The 24,589-nt window shown below is 40.0% G+C and overlaps 1 protein-coding gene across 1 annotated transcript; it reads right to left on the reverse strand.

Annotated features, from left to right (window-relative positions):
- Window positions 1-2,297: 2,297 nt before the first annotated feature.
- Window positions 2,298-24,378, reverse strand: tango6 (transport and golgi organization 6 homolog (Drosophila)). The gene is made up of 18 exons (XM_084934392.1): window positions 24,187-24,378; window positions 22,972-23,612; window positions 22,645-22,761; window positions 22,237-22,381; window positions 21,846-21,952; window positions 21,438-21,600; window positions 20,575-20,642; window positions 19,923-20,035; window positions 19,156-19,332; window positions 18,277-18,403; window positions 16,786-16,986; window positions 15,272-15,415; window positions 13,897-14,382; window positions 12,146-12,203; window positions 11,905-12,063; window positions 6,281-6,432; window positions 4,828-4,941; window positions 2,298-2,640 (listed from the first exon to the last, which is right to left on the reverse strand). The coding sequence occupies exons 1-18, from the start codon at window positions 24,236-24,238 to the stop codon at window positions 2,464-2,466; spliced, it is 3,201 nt and encodes a 1,066-aa protein (XP_084790518.1). The 5' UTR covers window positions 24,239-24,378; the 3' UTR covers window positions 2,298-2,463.
- Window positions 24,379-24,589: the final 211 nt, after the last annotated feature.

The raw sequence follows: 24,589 nt of genomic DNA on the forward strand, positions 1-24,589 counted from the left end.
TGTGATTTGATGCTATATAAATAAAATTGAACTGAGTTGAATTGCCATTATTTTTATTCAGTTACAACATTTCAGTACTTGACGAAGGTCTCAAAGACCAAACGTTGTAACTGAATAAATAGAAAGGTAAGCGAGGACAGTGTGCAGAGATTACATTATATGTTTCTCTGCAAAGCCTTTTTCCTCACCGCTCGCTATTTTCTGTAAGTGTCTTTTAGACCCCATTTCTACAGACTGCTCAAAGACTTAATTAATGCTTCAATCTTAAATATGCTCAGCCTATCTCTATAATCGGCTGTGTACAACAGGCTTTCAAGCTGGAGCTAGTTAAAGTGTTACTGAAACTGTTACTTTACTTAGCGGTCTTAGCTAATTACAGGCCATTCACCAACCTTCCTTTTATCTCAAAAATTCTTGAAAGAGTTGTTGTCAAACAACTAACAGATCATCTGCAGAGGAATGGTTTATTTGAGTTTCAGTAAGAGTTCATCACAGTACACAAACAGCTTCAGTGAATCAATCAATCTTTATTTATAAAGCACTTTTCATACAGAAATGTAGCACAAAGTGCTTTACATGGTTAAAAACAGCCCACCCCACCCCATCCCGCCCTCCAATTCACTCCCCACACTCTCATTAACATAAGCGGTCATGGATACATACACCCCTCCGAGGTTACAAATGATCTTCTTTTGGCTTCTGACAGTGGACTCATCTCCTTCAATGAAACAAATATGTAGGACTGCTTTCTTCCATTTGCCTAGCATCTAGTGACGCTAAAAAACTAGTTCATGTATTTATTCCTTCTAGGCTGGACTACCAGGATGTCCTAAAAAGTCCCTGAGTTAGGGTTAGTATTTATTTATTATTGACCTTATAGTACCGTATCACCCCATTAGAGCACTTTACTCTTACACTGCAGGCTTACTTGTGGTTCCTAGAGTATTTAAAAGTAGAATGCGATGCAGAGCCTTCAGCTTTCAGGCCCCCCTTCTGTGGAACCAGCTTTGAGTTTGGATACGGGGGTGACCGTGGTTCAGGGGGTTGGGAAGCTCATCTTGTAACCGGTAGGTTGCCGGTTTGATCTCCAGCTCTGTCTGTCCTGGTTGTTGTGTCCTTGGGCAAGACACTTCACCTACCGCCTATTGGTGTTGGCCAGAGGGGCCGATGGCGCGATATGGCAGCCTCGCTTCTGTCAGTCTGCCCCAGGGCAGCTGTGGCTACAACTGTGGTTTGCCTCCACCAGTGTGTGAATGTGAGAGTGAATGATAGTGGAATTGTAAAGCGCTTTGAGCGTCTAGAAAAGCGCTATATAAATGCACATGATTGTTGGGGTTTTCTCTGTTTTCATGTATTATTGTAGGTCTTTACTTCACAATATAAAGTGCCTTGAGACAACTGTTGCTGTGATTTGGCGCTATTTTAAAAAATTGATTTGAATTATTTTATTACTATGTAATTGTAGCATATTTCAATCAGAATTTGGATTCTTCCTCTCTTGCAAATTTCTTCTTTGACAATCTCAATGTAATTTTTTTTGTTTATGATAATGGCCTCCCATACTTTAGAAAGGCCCGTGGTAGTGAAGTGGAGAGAAGTGCAAATGGGTGTGATAATGTGCAGAAGTTCAGGGCAGTACTGTAGCATGAGGTTTTCTATGGGCTTAAAGTTTCATAGTTTTTGTGGTATACAATATGAATATTATTTAACATCTTCATGCATGCTCAATCATAAGGAAATCCCAGAAAGTAGATTCTGTTCATCTGGTTGTAGCGTTTGTAGTGGGTGGTGGTGTTTAGAGCTGCCTACCAAGGGGTTGAGGATCGAAGCCAAAAACTGAGCTGTTATAGGTGACTGAGTTGATCATACAGACAAGGGGTCTTTTCACGTTCTTACAATGCTGTGATTGCAGCCATTCCCAAACTCTGTGTAAATTGTACTCATGGCCATTGATCAATGGTTGTTAATCAGTGGTCGTGACAATTTGCATATTAATGATCAATGAACTGACCTCACAGTCCATTGTTCATTAAAGGGTCCTAGTTTCACTCACTGTGCAAATGTACTGTTTATAAGGTTGGGGAAACCTGCAGTCAGCTGAGACTGAAGAAGTCACTTGGATGAGTGACGAAACATTTCTCTCACTGAAAACGCTACGTCCAGATGAACCGAATCAACCTTTTTGGGATTATTATTCAACATTAATATATATTAAAGTCAGTATTATTACAGTATTTAATTCACATAAATCTAAAGTTAAAATATTTTTCATATTTCAAATCACAAATCACAGAAAATATGCTTAAAAATTTATTGTGGAATAGGGTGGTACACTAGGTCACAGTCCTTGGTATGCATGGATGTAGGATTTTCTGCTCTTTGTGGTCAACCACATTTCTGAAGACTTAATCCACATTACACAGAGGCATAAATTGTAGTGCAAAGAGCCCACGGAAATTAGTTCTATGGTAGGACGACAATCTTCTTCTCCAGCTTCTGCTCAGGGAAGATGAACCTCCTCATTATGTCGTCAAGCTCCTCCAGAGCCAGGTGGGCATGAAGCACGGATACCTCATCCAGGTCAGAGTTAACCACCCATTTGAGAGCTCGGTACAGGTCCAACAAAACATCACTGAGAACCTGGAGGAGACAGACACTAATGAAACTTTGGAAAGGTGACACTAAAGTGACACAAATGTGGGGGTGCTGAGTTTTCTACCAAGTACATTTCATACAATATGACTCAAAACACTCCTTATCCTCCCATACACTAAAAAAAAAAAAAAAAAAAAAAAAAGCATAATAGTAATTGGTTACTTAATAAAAAGTCTGCTTAACTGAACTACATTCATTTTTTATTTGTACTTCAACTATTGTTCATTCATATTTACCGAGCTTTAGCATGTTTATTTTAGTTGCCTTTTTTGCTTTTTTTCTATTAGACATTATTTAAAGTATCGTCAAATTCAAAGCCAAGGAAAACTTTATTTGTTGGTCTCAACATTGATCAAAATATATTGTTTCCAGTTATATTACCAATTGATAATTGCCCTGAATCCAGAACCTTATAATGTAAGGCAACTGCTACCTTGGAAAATTGCTTAAAGTAGTTTAATCAACACAACCCATTTTTACATAAAGTGGGAACCAGTTTACATAAAGTCTGGAATTTTAGATTTTAGATAGATATAGTTATTGTTATAATTTGGTTTAGGGTCTGATTAAATAAAGTAGGAACACAGCATTTAGTATTTCTAATTTACCTTGAAAACTATGATTAAAAAAAAATAATGTTCCAGATTTCAAATGGATTCTGTCGTTGGGGGAGGTGAGGGGGGTTAAACAGTCCTTCTGGTTTCTTCCCAGTCTTGTCTTCCAATAATGTCACTGTGTGTCATTAGTGCTGTGCAGCTGCTGTCACCATTCTCCAGCTGTTCCAGTAATTATACAACCTGGACTAAGTCAAACAGCTAGCCACTTCACTGGGGTCATGACAGGTGATTAAAAGCTATATAACACCTGAGCCAGCTTTTTACATACAATTAGCAGCAGCTACTACAGCTTTAAAAGCCTATTATTATTAGCTCTCTTTCATGGCTTTGATCAGTTTGGCCATAGACAGAGGAACTGTAAGGATGTACTGTGCTGATTGGTTCTTATGGGTTGCTAGGTGGGGGTGGGGGGTTCTGTGTAAGAAACAGACCCCAGGACTCTTTGGTGTGCTTTTGTTGTTTCATCCTGAGATATTTCTAGTTAGTTCTCTGACTGTTTCCCTGCTTTCACGGTTTTCCCTGGATTTAGTTGCTAACCAGCTTGCTGGTCTAGTGAATCACCTGTGTAGCTGACTCAAACAGTCTATTCTCCACATAGTTCTCATTCACCATGCATACACCTACAAAACCTAACATTAAGGCTAACAGATGGATTTTTCCATTTCAGTTCAGGTAGACAACAATGAAGAACCACTTACAGCTAAAAAGACAGAGTGTAAGTGGCTAAAGAAATAAGTTTTATGTCATGGTCCCTCAGTCCTCTCTGTGCGACTTCACTGGATTTTATTTTTATCTCTCCTCTCTCCTCTGCCTGGTGCATTCCAAATGTACCGCCTATCTCCTCTTCCCCACCTCTTTTCCTTGACCTCGATAAAAACGTCATTGATGAAAACGGCATCGAGGTCAAGCAAAAGTGGGTAGGAAATTTGAAAAGGACTTAGGAAATGAAAAGAGCGTGCCGAGAATAAAAACGACCTTACATTAGTCTCTCATTAACAACATGATGTCCGGATGTTGAAATGACAATATGCAGGATGTGGAGAAAATGGACTACAAAACATGGAAAAGTGTTTGCCCCCTTCCTGATCTCCTATTTTTTGGCATGTTTGTCATACTTAAATGTAAATATTAGAAAAAGCTAACAGCCTGACCTCAAACTGAAGCGTATTTGCACATTTGCAAGTGTTTCACTTTTAGGAGAAAAATATTTAAATGAGTCACGTAAATGTTAATTAAAAAGTTTAAGGCACACAATTTACTGCAAATTGCACGCAATCAAACATGGAAAAAACAAAAGAAAACAAAAAAATGTGTAACGTAAAAACAGCCCAGCACTGTCAGAAACACCCCTTATGGAACTGTGTTAATGTCACAATAATAGAACATTCAATAAAACATTTATTCACAATAGCACCTTAAGCGGGTCCCCAGTAATACACCTACCAAATATGAAGTAACATCTCATCTTAAGGTCTTCTGGCATTAGGTTTAGAAAACTGAATCCAGTGCTTCCTAAGACATTTTTAAAAATACCCAGTGAGCTGTGAGAGTGTACCTGTGTGCTTTTGTCCCCAAGACCACGGAGCAGCGACGCAATAACGTGGACAGCAGCTCTCCTCACCTCTGCCTCCTTCTCCGTCTTTATTAGTGACGTCAGACAGGAGCTAATCTGCACAAAAACAGAATGCAAGATGTTCTTTTTAGCACTTTTCCAGCGTTTTGCTGCACCTGTCCCAACTTTTTTTTAGTCATGCTGTTGTCATCAAATATGAATTGAGTTATTTTTCATGAAATAGTCAAATGTAAAATATTGTATTCCTTGTCCAATGTATCTGTTCCTATTTTACACAAGTGTCCCAATTTATGGGGAATTATATTTGTACAAAGTGTATCCACGATAGATAATAACAGTTAATAATGCTTTAAACTAACAAGCACAGATAACACAACTGTAGATAACTGTGGAAGCATGTCTCACATTTCAGAAACACAGAAAATTATTTTCCCAATTGGACTTAGTGCAGTTTGATTTATTTTAAATACCTACCATCTTTATCTTGCACAGAGCTGCTGTAACTACTCTCAAAATATTACCTACCAAACCAAAATAATCACAAATACATCTGGTTGGTTATTGCAGCCTTGCAGCCTGGTTGAAAGAATTGGTGTATTTTCAGTATTTTTGTGAGTTTTGCAGTTTTCATTTCAGTATCTATGTAATATTACAGACATGAAGTCTGTTAATTTAACAACATTGAAAAATTACAAAGAGTTAGTCACTATAGAGCTGAGCTGTGCATCTCAGGACAAACATTCAGTATATTTAGAGTGAGATCTGTTTGTGTGCTGCAGACGTATACAGAGGTGGCTCATTCATGCCAGCTGGCTGCAGCATGGAACCAACATGTCAGCCAGTTTACAGAGTGAAGTTAAACCAAAGTTCTTGAAAACCCACTTGTTCAACTCAATTATTTTACTAATTATCTTTTCACTGTTTCTATTGTAAATTATTGTCCTGTGTTTACATTGTTCCATCTGTTGTCCTGTATGAGGCTTGAGTTATATAATGCTGTAAAATGTTTATTTGTAAAATCTTGTTGGTTTTATTTTTGTCAGTTGAAGCTGTACAGCTGTTTGTTTTATTTGGTGAATGGACTGAGAGTTCTCTATCTTTTCTACTCTCCAGGAGCACTCAAAGCACCCATTCATACAAGAATCATGCTTTTCTATCTAACATTCACAGACGTTCATACTCGATGGATGCAGCAGAGAGCAACATGGGGTTAGCCCAAGAATATCTGGCACGCACACTGGAGCAGCCTGGGATCGATCCACCAAACTTCTGATCAGTAGACAACCCGCTCTACCTCCTGAGCAACAGGAGTCAGATGAAGCCTCTAGAATTTCATGCCATTTAATTTATACTCCAACAATAACCTGTTTTTTGCTTAATGGGTTCTTAGAAATTTTAATGTGTTTATTTTCTATTGTCTGTTGGTTAACCCTACCTCTTGAGCTAGTGACCCCAGGGAATAGTCCAGTCTCTGACAGATTTCCCCCAGGTTGGACAGACTGCTAGCCCGGATGCTTTGGTCAGGGTCTCTGGATTCTCGCAGGAAGATGCCCACCAGAGGACGGCCAAGGTGGGGAGCTAGTTCTCCTAAAGGAGAAACATCAAGCAGACAGGTTAGATCTAGGGCTCCATAAAACTGAGCATTTATCAGAGGATGTCATGTCTGTGGTTCTCTAGGTGATTGTAGTCATCTTCTGTGGAAAATACAATATATGGACAAAAGTACTGGGATGACCTCTTAATATTTGATTCCAGGTATTTCCAGATGTATAAAAATTAAGCACTTAGTCATGCGGTCTGCCTTTAAAAACATTTGTTAAAGAGTGGGCTAATTCTAAAGGACTCAGTGAATTCAGGCATGGTACTGTAATAGGATGCCACCACTGCAACAGTCAATTTGTACATTTTTTTCCTTCTAGATATTCCACGATTTACTGTAATCAGTATTACAGCAAAGTGAAAGCATTTCAGAACCACTCAATCACAAAGTGGGAGCCCAAGTAAAGTAACTGAACAGGGTCAAAGGGCTTTCTGGTTACGTCATAAGTTATGATGTAGAGTTCACAGAACCAGTTAGATTTGTCTTATCCAGAAACAGACAGCTTGCACCTTAATGATGTTAGCTTGTTCTACAATAGCCTTTTTTCAGCTCAGCTGCTCTCACTTTATTTCCATCTTTCACTAGCCGGTCACAACTAGCTTTAACAGACTCCATGAAAGAGAAATACATTTCTTGCTGTTTTAGAGTCCATACTTGTATCAGTGTGTCTCAACTACACACATTAATATTCAACATTGGTAAAGCTGGTAAAACTGATGCACTCCAACAAATACATCTGCACGTCCTCTTCCTGTACATCCTGATAAACATCATGTTTTGAGAACAGCAGCTGGTTCAGAGCTCTTCCCTTTCAGTACATGTCCTATCACTGGTTACTATGAGTGTTCACAGGACTGTGCAAGGCCATTAAGCCAGCCACAGTTAGCAAACCAAACATTCATTTATTAAACATTTGCTCAACCAGGCGAGTCAATTAAGAGAACTTTCTTACTTAAAAACGATGGGCTGGCAAAAGCCGAATCTTGGCCAGTCTTGTGAGAGCATTTTAGCCAAACAGAGGAGCTCTCTGGGTGCCTGTGCAACAAACTGAATCTCGATCCAATCTCTCAGCAAGGATATAAACCCTCTAATTGTCCCAGAGAAGTGGTACGATGGCAATCTGGCACAGTAAAACAGAGTGGGGTGGGGGGGGTTCTGTCAGGAAAGATTTTTATACACAGGGTTCCTTCTGATGGGGATCTGCAAAGAAAACAAGCGTGCACTGTGGTTTTTGTGTGGCTGTGATGACTACAACAAAGTAGTCACTTTTTTACCCGTTTCTTAAGGGCATGATATTCAGATATTGTTTATCTGCTGTGGATAGCTTTTAGACGTGACACTTCTTTTACCCTTTACTTGTCCAGTTTCCTCAGTTTTTTAAGGACACACAGCACACCATGCAGACATGTGCCATGTTTTACCAACGTGTCAGGTGGCTAGCTCTTTGGTCAGCACTTTTTGGTGTGAAAATGCCATTTCCTGTTTTGTACAGCTTTTTGAGTATGTTGACTATGACTAAATCGAATATTACATCTAGGGCTGCAACGATTCATCGAGTAATTCTATTATAAAAAAATTCTTGTCAGAAATTCTTTTCTTCGATGTTTCATTTAAGGCAGGGGTGGGCAACTCCAGGTCTCAAGGGCCGGTGTCCTGCAGGTTTTAGATTTCATCCTGGGTCAACACACCTGATCGTTGTGTTAAACAATGTAAATGCAAGCGTGTCACCCACATTTGCAACTAAAAACAGTGTGATACAAACCTGTGATACAAAAATATTCAGAAGCAATTATTAGAAACCTGATAACACAACAGCAGCAGTGATAATGATGCTGGTGTAGTTTAACGTGGAGCCAGAGTCTGTTTACACACCGCGAAGAGCAAAGAGGCAGCGCCGTTACCGACACACTGAGCTCAGGCAGCAGCGCTGCTCCCGTAACCACCTTTCAAACCTTTACTGGGAAAAACCTAGCACGAGCTCCATCCACACCGTTTGTTTTACACAGTGAAAAATCTGCAGTAAGCCTCCAGATGTTTTAAAATATGCTGATGAACTGTTAACTTAATCTGATAGCATGTTTAAATTATACAGCTTATTGAAGGCTGACGGCAGCTGTCCTATTCTGCATAACAGGGGCGAGTCTAAAGGGGGGCATGGGTGTACTAGACCATATTTCAAGGATTTCACAACATTATTAAGATTAAAAGTGAAATAATATAAAATATTGTATTCATTAAATTGCATTAAAAATGTGAACTAAAATAAAATAAAAGCTACTTTCACAAGCCAATAAAGATGTACATGACAAGTGAATTATTGTTAATATTAATTACCATCGGTCTTCAGCAACACAAAAACTTGCCTTTTATTAATGTCAAAGAGGTCGAGTACAGGTACATTTTATGCCTTAGTTTATATGGTGTATATATCTTATTTCATTCTAATTTTAAGTAAGATTTTTCATAGTCTGGAGGCTGCAGATGGCTCAGGTCTCCTGGGTCTTTCTCTGTCTGCCTCTGGCTCCTGAGACACAGTGTGGCTTCTTCTTCCATCATTACCAAGTATAATTGGTGACAAACACACATGCAGAGGCACACACACACACACACACACACACACACACACACACACACACACACACACACACACACACACACACACACACACACACACACACACACACACACACACACACACACACACACACACCAACAAGATTGTGGTCAGCTGCTGCCTTCTTGTATGCGTTTTCTTACAGGTGCAGCAGTTAGAGACTAGAGATGGCACGATTAGGGATGGGTATCGAAAACCGGTTCTTGTTGAGAACCGGTTCCCACTGTTTCAATTCCTTGGAATTGTTTGCCATTTTTGCAAACGATTCCCTTATCGATTCCAGTCGCCCCGAATGACGTCACCACGTTGCGGAGCGTCATTTACCTGGCAGGAAACACGGCGCCTAAGCGGCTCAAACGCTCAAAAGTTTGGTTATACTTTACCAGAACGGATGACAACAGGGCAACTTGCAATACTTGCAAAGTAGATATTTCATTTAAGGGAGGAAACACTACGAATATGCAAAAGCATTTGCTCTCAAAACACGCGATGACCTTAAATGAATGTCGTGTTTTTAATTCCGCTCCGGACTCGTGAATCTCAACCCAGCAGCAGCGGTAACGTTTGCACGTCCTCTCCCGTTAATGCGGCAGGTAAATAATCAACTAACAGTGCATATTATGTTAGCGCGATCTGCCTTATTACAAAACCTGCCCTTACTGTGCATTTAGGTGACCATGATGAGAGAGAGAGTCTGGCTGGCTCAGATGCTGGCAGTTCTCGCTGCAGTTTACCGGTAGCGTCTCCTTTCAGGCCGGGATAGACGAATGTCACCGAGCAGTGACTAAGTTTGTGGTAAAAGGCTTGCACCCATTTGCCACGGCAAATTGTAGGCAGGGACATTACTGGATATTCTTGTGTAATTGCTACAGAATAATTTATCTTATACTTTGTTATTGCTACAGAAGAATATTTATTTTATTATTTTACATTTACATTTTTTTTTTTCCTGGGGACCCTGTGACACCCCATTGAAGAGCCATAGGCTGGATCTCTTAAGATCTCACTGTTGGGTTTGTAAGGCCATGTTACTCCTAAATTTCTATCTTGTTCAAAGAGAAGATATAAAACAAAGTTCTAAGCTAATCGACCTTAGTGTTCTCCTTTTTTTTAAAAAAGAATCGATAAAGAATCGAATCGTTAAACAGAATCGAAAATGGAATCGGAATCGTGAAAATCTTATCAATACCCATCCCTAGGCACGATACCACTTTTTTATGTCCGATACCGATATCATAAATTTGGATATCTGCCGATATCGATATGAATCCGATATAGTGTTTTTTAATCAATAAAACTGTTTTTCTAATATCTTTCTGCATTGTGTATAAGTTCATAGTCAAGTTTTAAAAAACAAAACACTAAAGCTATTCTGTTATACCTGTATTCAAAAAATACACTGCACCCAAAATGTTTCATAGTTCAGCAACACTCATCAAGCTTATAAATTTAAACCTGCACCATCCTCCCTATTCTGGTATTTTAAAGAGTACTTAGCAGAAATATTAAACAACCTAACTAATAGGGTTGCAAACTCCCAGCACAAAAAAAAAAAAAAAAAAAAAAAAAAAAAGGGAACCACCCCCCACCCTCCGCCTCGTGATGCTTAATTGACGTAATCAATTTTAATTTAATGCAGTGTAAAAAAAAAAAAAAAAAAAAAAAGCACAGAAATCAATTATTTTTCTACAATAATTAAATAGATTCAACATCTTTCTTCAACATAATTGCAGACTGCACAGATGGTACCTTCCCAAAAGTACTATAGCTTACTAGGGTATATTAGACTTAATAGTTCCTCTATGCAATAATGGATTTCTATACATTTTACATCAGATTAAAACTGGGTGTAAGATTCAGATAATTATTTATTAAAAGCTAGACATTTTAAATGAGAATAAGAAAGAAAATATGTCTTTGTGCCCCCCTTTCCCTGTTCATGCCCTACCTGCCCACCTGGTAAAACTTTGCTAGATCCGCCCCTGCACAGTTACCAGCCGTCAGCTACGTAGAAAAGGATCCTGGTGTAGAAAGTAATATTAAATAAATTCTAACAACAGCTTATCAAGTTTAAACGTGCTGCTGTTGTTCAGCCGCTGGTTTCCTCTTTCTGGCGCAAACTGGGCCAAAAACAAACAAGAGAGACGGACTCGCGACAGAAAAGCCGATCAGCTGATCATTGATTGGTTTCATGAAGTAGCAACAGGAGAGGAAGGGTGAGAGAAGAGGCAGTCGCTCCATATATCGGTTGTTAAGCTTAACGTGGGAATGCTTTACAAACATTCAGAGATGAACTTACACACTTGCTTTACTTCTCTCTGGGATAACTTCCTCGGAGATGAAATGCTGGTTTGGTAGCGAGGCTACAAATACACACAGCCGCTCTATCACGTGAGCACACTGCTCCGACGTGCTACGGTTATGAGCCGAGTTACGCCGTGTCGCAAGTTTTGTGAGGTGCTTTTTTGATATTTAATGGATCGGATTACATTTTTTATTTCTCTCCGATATCCGATCCAGTAATTTAGGTCAGTATCGGACCGATACCGATACGTAATATCTGATCGGTCCATCTCTATTAGAGACACATTGTGTTTTTCCACTTGTGCTCTGTCTTGCTATTCTTATCTTTTGACCTATTTTCTTTTTTATATATACAGAAATAAGATGAGTTTATAGAGAGTCTATAGAGCTCATCAGAGAAAAAAGCAATGTTGTCACAACAGTGCGTTCAGATCCTGATTCAACACACAAGAGCACACAGCATTGACAGACATGAAACAGAAGCAACAACAACAAAGTAACATCACAGCATAACTGTTAAGTTGAATCTGATGATGCTCACCCATGGCCCTGCTTGTCCTCATCAGGACTTCTCCCACTTTAAGGCGGGTTTCCACGGAGCGCTCTTTGTTGGAGGAAAGGAGGGAGGGTCCATGTTGGAAGTCTTTTAGGAGCCTTTCCAGTATTTTGTCAGGGTAGGAATCAGCCAATGCAGCCAGACCTAAAGACGGTTTATAACGAGTCCATCAATCATCAGCAGCATCTGAATACTTCATCAACATTGGGATGAATCACTAGATTACCTTGAATGGCTGACAGGTAGACGAATGAGTCTACATGCTCCAGGTTTTCCAAGAAGAGCTGGAGAAAAATAGACCATCAGCATGATTTATAACCACATGGTCTACTGTGTAAAAACACACACAACATCAAAACACATACAAACAGCAGAGCCAAGAAGAATACACACCACTCCATACATTAATCAAACAAACAAACAACATTTTTTTTTTTTTTTTTAAAAACTGTAGTTTCAGTTAAAATAAGGAGAAAGGACAGTACACGTGAAAAGTGACCTCTAGAAAACTCAACTGTGTGACAAGGCAGAAAAATCAATAAAGGGGGTTTTGCTGAAGGATGGTTGAAGGGGATGGGCTTCTGATCAAATAGAATAATACATTAGTTGGTATCTTCTCTTACCATCTTAACAAGCCCCAAGAGCTCAAAGCTCTTTTGAGCTGTCTCAAAGAGCTTCAGCTCCCTCATTTATTATAGAAGTCTCAAGAGACAAAGATATTGCCAGTGCTCACATTTTTTTTGAAACAATAACACACTGTGACAGATTTTATTGTGTGTGTGCCAAAAAAAAAAAAATACACCAGATGAACATGGAAAAGAGAAAAAAAATCCATCTAAAACTTGACACAGACTTGAGAGCTGTTCACAAAAGCCTAAACAGAAATGGGCTCAATGGAAGAGTAGATGTCAGGAAGCCATTATTAACCATAGGAAGGGAAACTGGGAGGAAAAGCTATGGTACGCTAAATTACTCAAGAACTGGGCTGAGAATCAGTGACAACTGGTTTTTTGGAGTAAAAGCTACGTTAGCTGCTCCCCTGCATGATTTGGCAAAGCTTCAAGCTGGATGCCCTTCCTGACATCAAAGCAGTGACCTTTCACTTGCCAAGTGAAAGTGTTAACTAATACACCATGGGAAGCATAACAGGTCTTATGGAGTGATATAATCTCTCCAGTGTGTCCTGGGTCTGCCCCAGGGCCTCCTCCTGGTGGGACATGCCCAGAACACCTCACCCAGGAGGCATCCTTGTCAGATGCCTGAACCACCTCAACTGGCTTCTTTCGATGTGGAGGAGCAGCGGCTCTACTCTGAGCCCCTCCCGGATGGCTGAACTTCTCACCCTCTCTCTAAAGGAGAGACCAGCCACCCTTCAGAGGAAGCTCATTTCTGCCGATTGTATCCACAATCTCGTACTTTCGGTCACCACCCACAGCTCGTGACCAGTTTAAACAACTTTTAATAAATTGCTTGACGCAGTTCCAGTCCTCCTAGCAAAATATATACAGAAATGAGGGGTAGCTGAAGACCTTTGTACAGTGCTGTAAATGGTAAAGATACTGGTTCTTATACAATGATTTTCTATTTAATGTCTAAATGTTTTTTCTATTTAACCCTGACATACAGTCACACTAAGATGAACACACTGGGAGCAACTAACACTTCAGTATCTCACCCGCTCTACACAGGCCACTCCAACTCCTGTATACTACATGTGTGGATAAGCATTTATTTAATTTTGAAATAAAGTACTTGAATCAAATTTCTCTACCTAAAAATTTAATTTATAATTGTAATTTATACAGGACTTGCAAATGTGAAGAACATAACATCTACTCAACTTGACAAACAAAAAGAAAAGAAAAGCCTAAGTTAAAAAAAACAAAAAAAGAACAGAACAAAAAAAAATCAAAACACCAAAAAAGCCAAAACATATTTAAAACAAAAAACAAACAGAGCAGCTACCAGGTAACTTACCGTCAGGATTTTCTCCTGCGTCTGGATGGCCTCTGGGTTTCTATGTTGCACCATTTGTGTCAGTACCCTCAGGGCGTACGCTCTTGTTGGCACGTCTGGGTCACATGCCTCTAGCAGCCAGTCAGAGATGGGCTTGGAAGGAGGGCAAGAGTCACTGGAGCCAGAGATCTGTCCTTCACATCCTGGACTTATTCCTGACCCTCCAGAAGATGCTGTAAGTCTTTCATGGCTTTGGGCAGGTTTATGTGAGTCGTTTGATTCACCTTTCACTACATTTTTTACAGCTGTTTTATGGTGTCTGGGGGGCGGTGCGTCAGTGACAGAGATAGCCTCACTGCTGCTGTCAGGGCGGTACGCCCCGTGAGTGGCAATGACAGCTCTCAGGTTGGACGCTAGCTCCTGAATAATCACGTCAGGATGCTGCTGAGAGAGTATCTCCAGAGGTGGCAGCAGCTTTGACATCGACAAGTAGTCCTCCACACTGAACTGTAAAGTCAAATGTAAGGGTTTCTTGAGAGTTTCTGTTATGCATTTACTGTTATAAAGTGTGTTAAAGTTCTAAAACTTTGTTTTTAATGTTGCTTTAAAGTTCTTCAAAAAACAGATGTCAAATTGTTTGCACATGTACACAGAAGTACGTAATAGCTAAAGCTGGAATTATACTACTTGATTAGATCTCCATATAACAGGCATATGTACATCCTCAGAGTCTCAAAATGTTCCTTAAATAAAAATTCTAAATGTTTTTTAAAAAAAAGCTATCTAGTGTTATGTAAGGCATGATAGCAGATAAGCAGCAAGAAATAGAGGGATGCATTTTGTAAAACAAAGTCAACATATGAACATCACAGGTTTAGAATGACTTAAAATTACTGGCGACCACCGGTGCTACCTCTCAGCCTCTTAGAAGACACATCTATGGTATCAATTCAAAATTCTTTATCTCCTTTTTCTCAAGTTATTGCATTCATTAGATTTTCAGAAAAAGTGACCTGAGAGGTTGAGGTCACTGAGATTTGGACAAAAATAAATTCAGATATTTAGTAGCTATGCCCAGATTAACAATATGAAGCTCCTACATCACCTTTTATGGTTGGAGGTAATTAAAAACCTTTCTTAAAAGCCCCCCAAAACAACAAAATAACAAACAACTACCGACTGTAGCCGTCTATAAAAACACATAGAAAATGACCTTTGAAATTTAACTGAAGCTGCTGTCTTGAGCAAAATTAATGCTCAAGACCTGCAGATAGTCTGTTATTGTACAAATATAATGTATAATCAAAGCTACAAAAAATGAAACTACAGAACATGATGAACTGAACGTGAATGAGCCACATGCAGCAGAATGGAGTTATCAGTCACTTGTGCATACCTGAGGTTCAGACAACAGCGCAGACACCAGACCCATCCCCATTCTCAGTGTCTGGCTCTCTGCTGCACTGCCAGCATTCAGCCCAGTGGTCTGATCCAGGCCCGCACAGGCCCTCTGGAGCAGAGACATCATAAAGTCCACAACCTATAACAAACCCAGACAGGGGTCAGTGTGGTAACATGGTAAGTGTGGTGAGGTCCAAAAATGTGAACTCCAGAAACTGATGGGTAATAAATGTGTCCTTTCACCTGACTTCAGGTTTTGTGTAGGGTAGTATAGTGGTCTACAACTTTGAGGACTGCACATATTAATATTGCTTTCGGTTCGATTGCACGAAGAACGTTGCATTAAAGTCCCAACTGCTCCAAAGCCAGTAACAGCCCTCCACTTGTGCCGTCAACTGACAGTGACAGTGCAAAACTGAAGTCATCTGCTTTAGGAAAAATGACACTGAAGACATCCATTCTGTTCCTTCTGTCTAGGAAAAACTAAATTACATATATCGAGTCAATTCAAATCCAATCTGGTAATGGCTTGCTGTATAAATGTTGTGTTTGGTCCAGAAGGTCCAGACCAGAAGCTTTATTTGAGAATTCAAGGTGACATTTAACCAGCATGGCTACCACAACATGCTGCAGCACAGCTTTGATCTTACTGGGAAAATCATTAATTTTTCAGCAGGAAAACGACCCCAAGGTGAGTAAGGTCTGTCTGAGCAAGAAGCAAAGTGATGGAGTGCTGCATAAGATCTCATTATCTCCACTCACAAATCTTGTATAGAGCGAAATTAGTAAAAACAAAGGTTTACACGTGTAAAAAAAGATTCACAAGGATAAACTAAATTTTTAATGTGTACGGTGATTAGTGTTTACATTTTGAGTACTCACTCACACACACACACGCTCTGATTGATACACTAATACTGAGCAATAAAAAAAAAGTTAATAGAGACAGATTATACAGGTGACAGAGATGGGGTAAAATATTGGTAGTGGTAAATGTATGTTTTCTAGTAGTGGGGGATCAGTCGTTCTGCTTATTTAGAAAAACAGGAATTCACAGGAAGTTGAATTCCCTGTTTCCTACTAGTACTTGAACAAACATTATATTACTGAAACACTGAGGAGCCTCAAACCCCATCTACACATGTGACCTGTGTGTATCGTGCACACATATTTAAGAATCCGTAAATGAGCAAAAAGAATGTCAGAAACGTATTTATTTTTTAAAGACATCTGTATGCACAAGAAGATTTTTGAGAGCAGAAATAATCAGATTTTTGACATTGACCTTAAAAATGTGTGTGTAAATTATCAGTGTTAATATTTTCATATAAGCGATTGTAAAATACTGCTACATGTGTTTAAATTGCTCTCTTTTAGTGTATGGACTGGTACACTCATTTGTGCTCAAAATATATACACAATCATTGTCGTACTTTACACCTCTGGATCACATCAGATCTGTATACCTTTTAAGACTAATTTCATGCGTTTCTGTATGTCTCCACTCACCTGTGTTGTTTTTCTCAGTAGATGAGCGTGCTGCAGGGACTCAACCATCGTAGCCAGTACATGAAGCAAAGCCAGTCTTTGGGCTTGTTTCTCAGCTCGACCCAGTAGCTGCTGCTCCACTTCCAGCAGCGTCATGGCCGACATGTCAACCTCTTCTTCATCCTTTGTTTCTTCATCTGCAACGGCCCAGCTGGTGAGCTCCTACAGAAGGAGCAAAGTTATCTGAGGTTGCTTTCTGTCACAGAACAAACACTGTAATATAATCTAGACATAAAACACTCCAATTCCCAATGATAACTACATAAAATTATCAATTTCTACTGAGGCTGATGAAAGCTCACATAAGCACGATTTATGAGTTTCACTTCTTTTAAAACCGATCCATATTTAAATGAAAATGGCCAAAAGAATAATATAAATAAAGCAAATTAAAACATTTTGTTCTGATTTTCACTGCAATATTTGGTTGTTCAACCAATTAGATTCATTATTCTTTCAGGAAATCAGGAATCAGGAAATTGGAGGACATGTAAGAGTTGACTTGGATCTTTGACTGGTCCAGCTTGGTGGGGTCCCAGGAGTGAGGGCTTTGCTGTTTGCTCTGTGTCACTGTCTCTCACTACTGCTGTCTCTCTCCTCGTCCCGGTGCTTATGGTCTGTCTGGTGAGTGTGGGTGGGCCCAGTGGGACCCGTGGAACTGGACTGCCGTGGCGCATCGTGCCTGGTGTCCCTTTTGGGCTTCACGTCTCTTCACTGTCCCTTGGCTTCGACGATGCTGCAGGCCCCTCTCTCGTAACTATGTCACCTTGTATGTGCTGGTTGGTTTGTACTGGATCTCCGTAGAGGCTGTGGACCTTAGTGGAAACTTTTCTGTCACACAGCACTCTGGTGTTCTTGGCTTCTTGGTTTTTGCTTTTGGTTGTGACCAGCTGGGGTTTCTGGGCAGATGTGGGTTCTTATAACATCATCAACACTCTGCGTTGTTTGAAATCTGGTGATTTAGGTGATTTTGATGGGAGTGGAGGTGTCCACATGGTACAGTACATATGACCTCTGACTTGACCTCTGATGTCAAGATCACCGAGATTCAAACTGAGATTTTTAGTAGTAGCAGCTATGGTATGAGTGTGAACAGTCCAAGGTGACTTTCTTCTTGAGTAACTGCATTTACAAAATTTTCAGAAAGCTTGCCTTCTGACCTCGACCTTGAGGTCAAGGTCAGAGGTCACCATGAGGTCGAGGTCATTTAAATTCAAACTCAAAGATTTTTAGTAGATGCACCTACGGTATGAATTTCAAAATCCTATGTTTCCTTGTTCTCAAGTTATTGCATTCACAAACTTGGGTTTCCACGCCACCCGCCCACCTGGCAGGGTGATAATAATATTTCATCAGTCATTTAAGACTGAGAGGTAATGATTGAATGCTGAAAGTAACCCTCACTTTTGACCATCATAGGTCAGCAGTCTATCCTCGTGCATCCCTGTTTACCTGCAGCAGGTCAAGGAAAAAGTCTCCTGGCAGATCACAGTCTTTGAGCTCAGCCAGCAGGTGCATCAGACACTCCACTCTCCACTGGTCCCCTGACAGTCTCTCATACATCTCATCATCTTCATCACTGGGAAACAGCATCAGAAAGAAAATAACATATTTAATATACTACTCTGCTTAAGCATTATGTTTTTTTGGACGCCCCATTAATATTTGGTTAAATAAAACCAGTCATAAGTGATCACACACATACATCCCTCATTATTCTAACTTGCCCCATTTTTAAATCATCTCCCATATGAGATCATATGCGATTTTCAAATACAGAGGCAAACTATGTTTCTTAATGCTTAATTCTTCATATTGACAACTTATGTGAGCATATAGGGAACAATATAATGAGATTCTAAATATTATATTACTTTGGACCTCTGACCTCTTCTGCAAGGCCAAATACTGCCTGTGTTTGCATTGAAAGAATAAGCTGCCTAGTTAGTTAGAAATATACTATAGTATAAAATTATATAACAAGCTCAAGTTGTTCATGTACAGTTATTTACCAATTAATACCAAATGTTCATTACCTATTTGTGCACAATGTTTGAAAGCAAAATAAAACAATATTCCCTTAAAACTAAACACTGCCTGTCAGCTTTGTGCTGTTCGACTGCTTCTCGTTGTTTGTATGAATTAGACGAAAATCAAAAATAAATTCAGATTTTTGCAAGTCATTAAAGATGTATTAATAAACACTTAACTTGTAAAACTTGAACATTTTACTTGTAATGTAACATTTGTACATTGCTGTACTTTTATTTTTACTTTAAATTAAGGTTTTTAATACTTAGGATCTGTCATCTGTATGTTTAACATCATTACCTGCAGCTCTCTCTGGAGCTGAGCCTGGCCCCTCCTTCACTGCCAGCAGTGAAGTGGAAGTTTGCTGCCACCTGGGTATTCCCTCTCTGGAGGCCTGAAAGCTGCCTCAGCATTGACAAGGCTGCAGACATCTCAGCGTGGGTCAAGTACCACAGCAAGATCTCCTGACAGGGGGCGCTGTGGAGCACAGAGCGCACACAGGTAATTACTGTCTTCTACATCCAGTATCAGTTTAACTTTTCCAACAAAATTAGTGACTACAAAATGTTTGTTGAGCAGCATTTTAATTGTGATTACACTAAGACCAAAACTGAACTCCTTCAACCCTTTCTTCCAAAATGGTCAACTCAGGTTTAGAAAAAAAGAGTTGGTCAAAGTATCCAACCAATTAGCAGTGATCCACACGGCAAAGGGTAATATTATTGTAGCCGCATCCATTACACACTCTAAGGCAGCGGTCCCCATCCCCCGGGCCACGGAGTCGTTTGGTACCGGGCCGTGAGCGTTGAGGCTCAGGTGTGAAATGTATGCTTTTCAGGGTTTTATCGTTTTTTTAGCGTTATTTTATTATCGGTTTTATTGTTAACTCGGTTTTCCTGGGTCTTTTCACGTGTGTTATGAATAAAACTTCTTTTTTTCGGTACCGCAAAAAAGATTGGGGACCGCTGCTCTAAGGCATAAATGCATTTAAATACACAAACTGATGAAAAAAAGAAGCTGAAGAATGAAACAAAGTTAAATCGCAGCTAAAAACAAAAAATGTTTACCGGAGGTGAGAAACATTCTTCTTGGTAAAACAGAAGAGTGTGAAGATAACAGGAAGAACTTCTTCTAGAGCTCTGAGAAGAGAAGCTGAGGGAGTGTTTTCAACCATGCAGACCTGACAGCAACAGGAGACACAAGACAAGCATCAAGTAAACAGCACGACCAGGATTCACCCTGTGAAAAAATTCTGTTTATCAAAGCCACAAGCTGCAGGTACAGGCATGAAATCAGCTGATGGTTCTTTTTTAATGACATTTCATTCAAATCAATTTATTCAAGTACACAAGCACTTTTTTCTATGCTACTTCAACGCCACTGTGAAGACATGTCTGACTCATCTGCAACAACAATTCAATGAAACTCAAATGCAGGTTACTCAAAGACCACAGGTCAGCTGGATTAAAGCAGAAGAATAGGAAGAGGCAATACAATAATGCAGCATGGGTAGGCTGGCTAAAAAAATGGAATACACTGGACCTAGTTATTAGGAAGATGCTGGATGGCACATTCAGAGATCATCTTGATGGCCCTATTCTACTCCACCAACATCCTCAATGCCAGACACATCCTTCCCAAAGAGCTCTGTTAGATGAAAGAAATTCACTCCTCTTACATTCCTGCTTTTACATGTCTGTAAAGACCTTGCGTCCTCACCTTGTATACATCTTCCACACACTGTGTCAGTTCTGACTCTTCCACAGCAGTTTGGGAATCACACTCACCTGGAAAAATGCACATAAACTGATTTATCATCCATATACTGCTCATCCATCCATCCATCCACCTTTATTTATAAAGCACTTTTAAACCACAGCTGATGCAAAGTGCTGACAACACAGCCTGGACATCTTCCTACATGAATTACACAAAGTAAATCCTCATCCTCAGTCAAACTCACCTTTTGATACTGGCTTTAGTTGTTAACATATATCGTAGTCATGTGCATTACTTAACAAATGTATAAGACTACTAACCCAATGTGAGCTTTATGCCACAGCTGGCCTAAATTAATAGTGTTGGCATTTTTGGTATTAACAAATGTTGGATGTTTCTATAATGGTTAATCCACCAGTGTGTTCTTTAAGCAAATCAAAACTTTCATGATAAAATACAACTATTGTTTACTGTGTACCAAGACAGCACATTATTTTTTTTGATTAAGATGCCAAATTACAGTTTATTACATATATAAAATTCCAGAAGGGAAGTCTTGATGCATGCTCAATCATCCAGGGAAGTAAATCCCAAAAGGTTGATTCTGTTCATCTGGACGTAGCGTTTTCAATGGGAGAAACATTCAGTAACTTGGATGAGTGACTAAACGTTTCTCCCACTAAAAACGCTACGTCCAGATGAACAGAATCAACCTTTTAAGGCTCCAGGAGAGAATTTGCAGAACCTTTCAGAGAAGTATGTTGGGTATTTAAAAAAAAAAAAAACCCCAATAGAGATATATATTTTTTTAATTTTATATTGTCATATTATGACGTAGAGATGAAGATGGTTGTGTTACTGACTGGGGATAGTGGTGCAACGGTGCAGTGCAGCAAGCAGAGGGCTGAGAAGGTACTTTTCGGCAAAGCTAGATCTTTCTTGCACCATAAAGAGCACCGCCCTGGTGGCCACAAGCTGGAATTGACGGGATGTCAGCTTGTCTTTGAAGTGCAGGAGTTCGAGGATCTGGAAAACAACACAAACAGCAAACAAGCTGATTTATTTAAACACGAAATGTAAAGAGTATATAAACTAGACTAAAGTGAATAAAGAAAACTGGTTAAAGCAAGAAGGAGTCCATAAGGACAGCGTTAGTTTTAGCTTATGGTTAGGATAAAGGTAAGGATCAGTCAAATACTGATTAAGGTTGGTGTAACACAGGTGACTGTCATTGTGATGTACTCTCCACAAACACAGGGGATGGGGATGACCTGAGGGCAGATGTGTCTGAAGTAGGCGTCAGCTGAGGCAGACTGCTGAGGGCAGGCAATGAGGATCTTTGCCACAGCATCGCATTTCCTCCAGTCTGACTCACCCCCTGAAACAGGACAGAAACAGTGCGTCTATTTGGTTGGAACCACAGACATATATTGGCACAATTGGCATCACCCACTGGTCTCTGGACTTTGTACTTGAAGCCTTTTTGCTGCTGTGTTTCTAGAGCTCACATTATCTTCTGGCAGCATTTTATATGATTCAGATTTCATAGATGAATTAGTGATCACAAGCTGGTGATACACCAACCACAACATTTCCACTTCTTCATGATGTGCTAATTCTTTTCAAAATACTGTACATGATGGCTGCAATTACACTTCTCACCTGTGCCACCCTCCAGAATTGCTCTGATAACAGCCTGCACACCATTGGGCTGCATCAGTCGCTCAGACAGCAGCTGACCACACAGACGCCTCAGCCAAGCTGGAGCCCTGGAGCTGCAACCACTGGAGCTCTGAACTGGACCAGACTGAAAGGAAGGAGACATCTAAAGTAAGACCTCTGAAGTAACATATTTATTATTATGTGAAAAACAAAAAGGCTTACAAAGCTTGAATAAGAATAAAAAACATGACCTATACAGCAGCCCAAATGAATTGATCCAATGAGTAAATCAGAACAATAAGCCTTGATGAAGTTTGTCTAAACTTTGAGGTGATTTCAAGCAAACAAATCACCATCCAGCAGCACAAATTTATATTTGTCAAATAAAAACTATGCTGTCATTATCACCTGTTTGGCTCCTCCTTGGAGAATAAGGAGCTCTTTGATGACAATCGGCTGGTACACTTTTCCAAGGAGGGTCTTGAGGGTCTCCTTACATGTTTGACATTCCTCAGCACTGAGCAGCTGCATTAAAAAAAACATTCAAGAAGAACGAAAGAAAATTAAAACAGTATCTTCCAGAGAGACTGCTGGGTCTCAAAAATTAAAAACAAAAAAAAAAAACCAAAAACCCATCTCCCACCCTGCCTACCCCACTATTAAGTCAGTTACGTCATTATTCCCTGACATTTCAATTTGTGCAAAAATAATCCTGACAGTGAGAACAATAATTACCTTTTCATCCTTGTGGTGTGGCATGTATCCCAGCTGGCATATTGCTGCAATAATGTCTCCCAGATATCGTGTGAACACGAGTGTGGCAAGAGACGATAACTCTGCCAGCTCCAACAGGACCTTAGTAGTGGTAAGAAGGCGGTGTGCCATTGCAGACACCGGGCCCACATGGACTAGTTTTTCCACCATGGCTCCAAAAGCTGACCTCCGTCCTAGTGGGACACCCACTCCAGGGGCCAAGTATGGGCAGAGCCCCAGACAAACCACAAACTGCAGAGCAGCTCCGATTGTCTTCTGCTGGGTGATGCTGAGGATGTCAGGGGCTAAAGGTGGGGCCATCTCAGGGGTACGACTTTTTGGTGCCAAGCAAGATTGATCCTGTTGGAAACGCTCCAGTTCATCAGAAAGGTGACGTGATAACGTGAGTAGCAGCAGGAGGCATTCCTGGACAAAAGCCCATGTGGCATCATCTGTATCCACACAGAACCAATCTGCTGTTGCCTTAACCTCCTCCCTTAGCCTCTTCACAACCTCAAAGTTGCTCTCCCTTTGAAGTTGCTCCAGGAGATGGGCCCGGTTGGCCCCCAGAGCTGCCAGAAGGACCTCCTGATGTGACGGTTGAGCCTCATGTGCAGATACCTCTGCAGACACACAGAACATCACACTACACAAAAATTCTATACAACACTATAAACCTTTTTTTAATGAGAGAAAAATATTAAATTCAATTCAATTCCGTTTTATTAATACAGTACCAAATCACAACATCAGTCATCTCAAGTCGCTTTATATTGTAAGGTAGACCCTATAACAATATATAATAATTGGGCTTGTTTTCTCTAAACATCATAATATACACATTAAACGTGTCCTCAAGTACATCTGTCATCCTTTTTTTTACTTTTAGGGGTACGATATTTTGAAACGTTTAGCTTCCAAAATCATAATCATAATTATATAAGCAGGTATTGGAGAATAAATTAAAAATTATAAATCAACTTGGGGTTTTTTTCGTTTTTGTTTTGTTTTTTTGTTTGTTTTTTGACAAATCACCAGCTGTAGCCGTAAACCAAAGACGTTCTCTACCGACTGTGAGACCAAAGGCAAAAGTTAAGACAGCTAAAATATTTGCTATATATTATTCAATGTACTTAACCGATGTGCTTCCGGAATACATGCGTTTATTTAGATTAACGCTGTCAACAGTCCACTTACCTTTAAGAGGTCTGGTGAGGATGTTTATGGCACATATAATCGCGGAAGTCATTTGACTTTCATACAGATTACAAATTTTACATTCCAAGTCTGGGTACGACTTCAGCGTTTGATTTAAAGTAAGACAGAATAAGTTGATCGTCGGATATAGACGGCCAAGGCTATTAAAAACATTTCCAACGGGCGCCGAAATAAGACGTCAGCACGCTCCTTTCATGGGATTGGCTGGCAAGAAGTGATGTGTCAGTCGCGAACGAAATGGCTCTTAGAGCCGCTTCTTTGAAGTGAACGACTCCTTATTGGGAGCCGTGGGTTTTTTTTTTTTTTTTCTTTCTTTCTCCTGCCCTCTCTTTCACTTTTTTTCGCTTCACGCTGCAAGTCACCCTTGTGTTTGCGCTGAGCA

Source organism: Perissodus microlepis, chromosome 7, assembly GCF_051167445.1.
Source record: "Perissodus microlepis isolate ML-2025 ecotype Zambia chromosome 7, ASM5116744v1, whole genome shotgun sequence".
NCBI classification, from domain to species: domain Eukaryota; kingdom Metazoa; phylum Chordata; class Actinopteri; order Cichliformes; family Cichlidae; genus Perissodus; species Perissodus microlepis.

Coding starts and splice junctions, on each gene's coding strand:
- tango6 (XM_084934392.1), bottom strand. CDS start 24,238: ATGACTTCCGCGATTATATGTGCCATAAACATCCTCACCAGACCTCTT. Junction 22,762..22,971: donor CACACCACAAGGATGAAAAG/GTAATTATTGTT, acceptor TTTTTAATGCAG/CTGCTCAGTGCTGAGGAATG. Junction 6,433..11,904: donor GAGGACAAGCAGGGCCATGG/GTGAGCATCATC, acceptor TTTCTCCTTTAG/GAGAACTAGCTCCCCACCTT.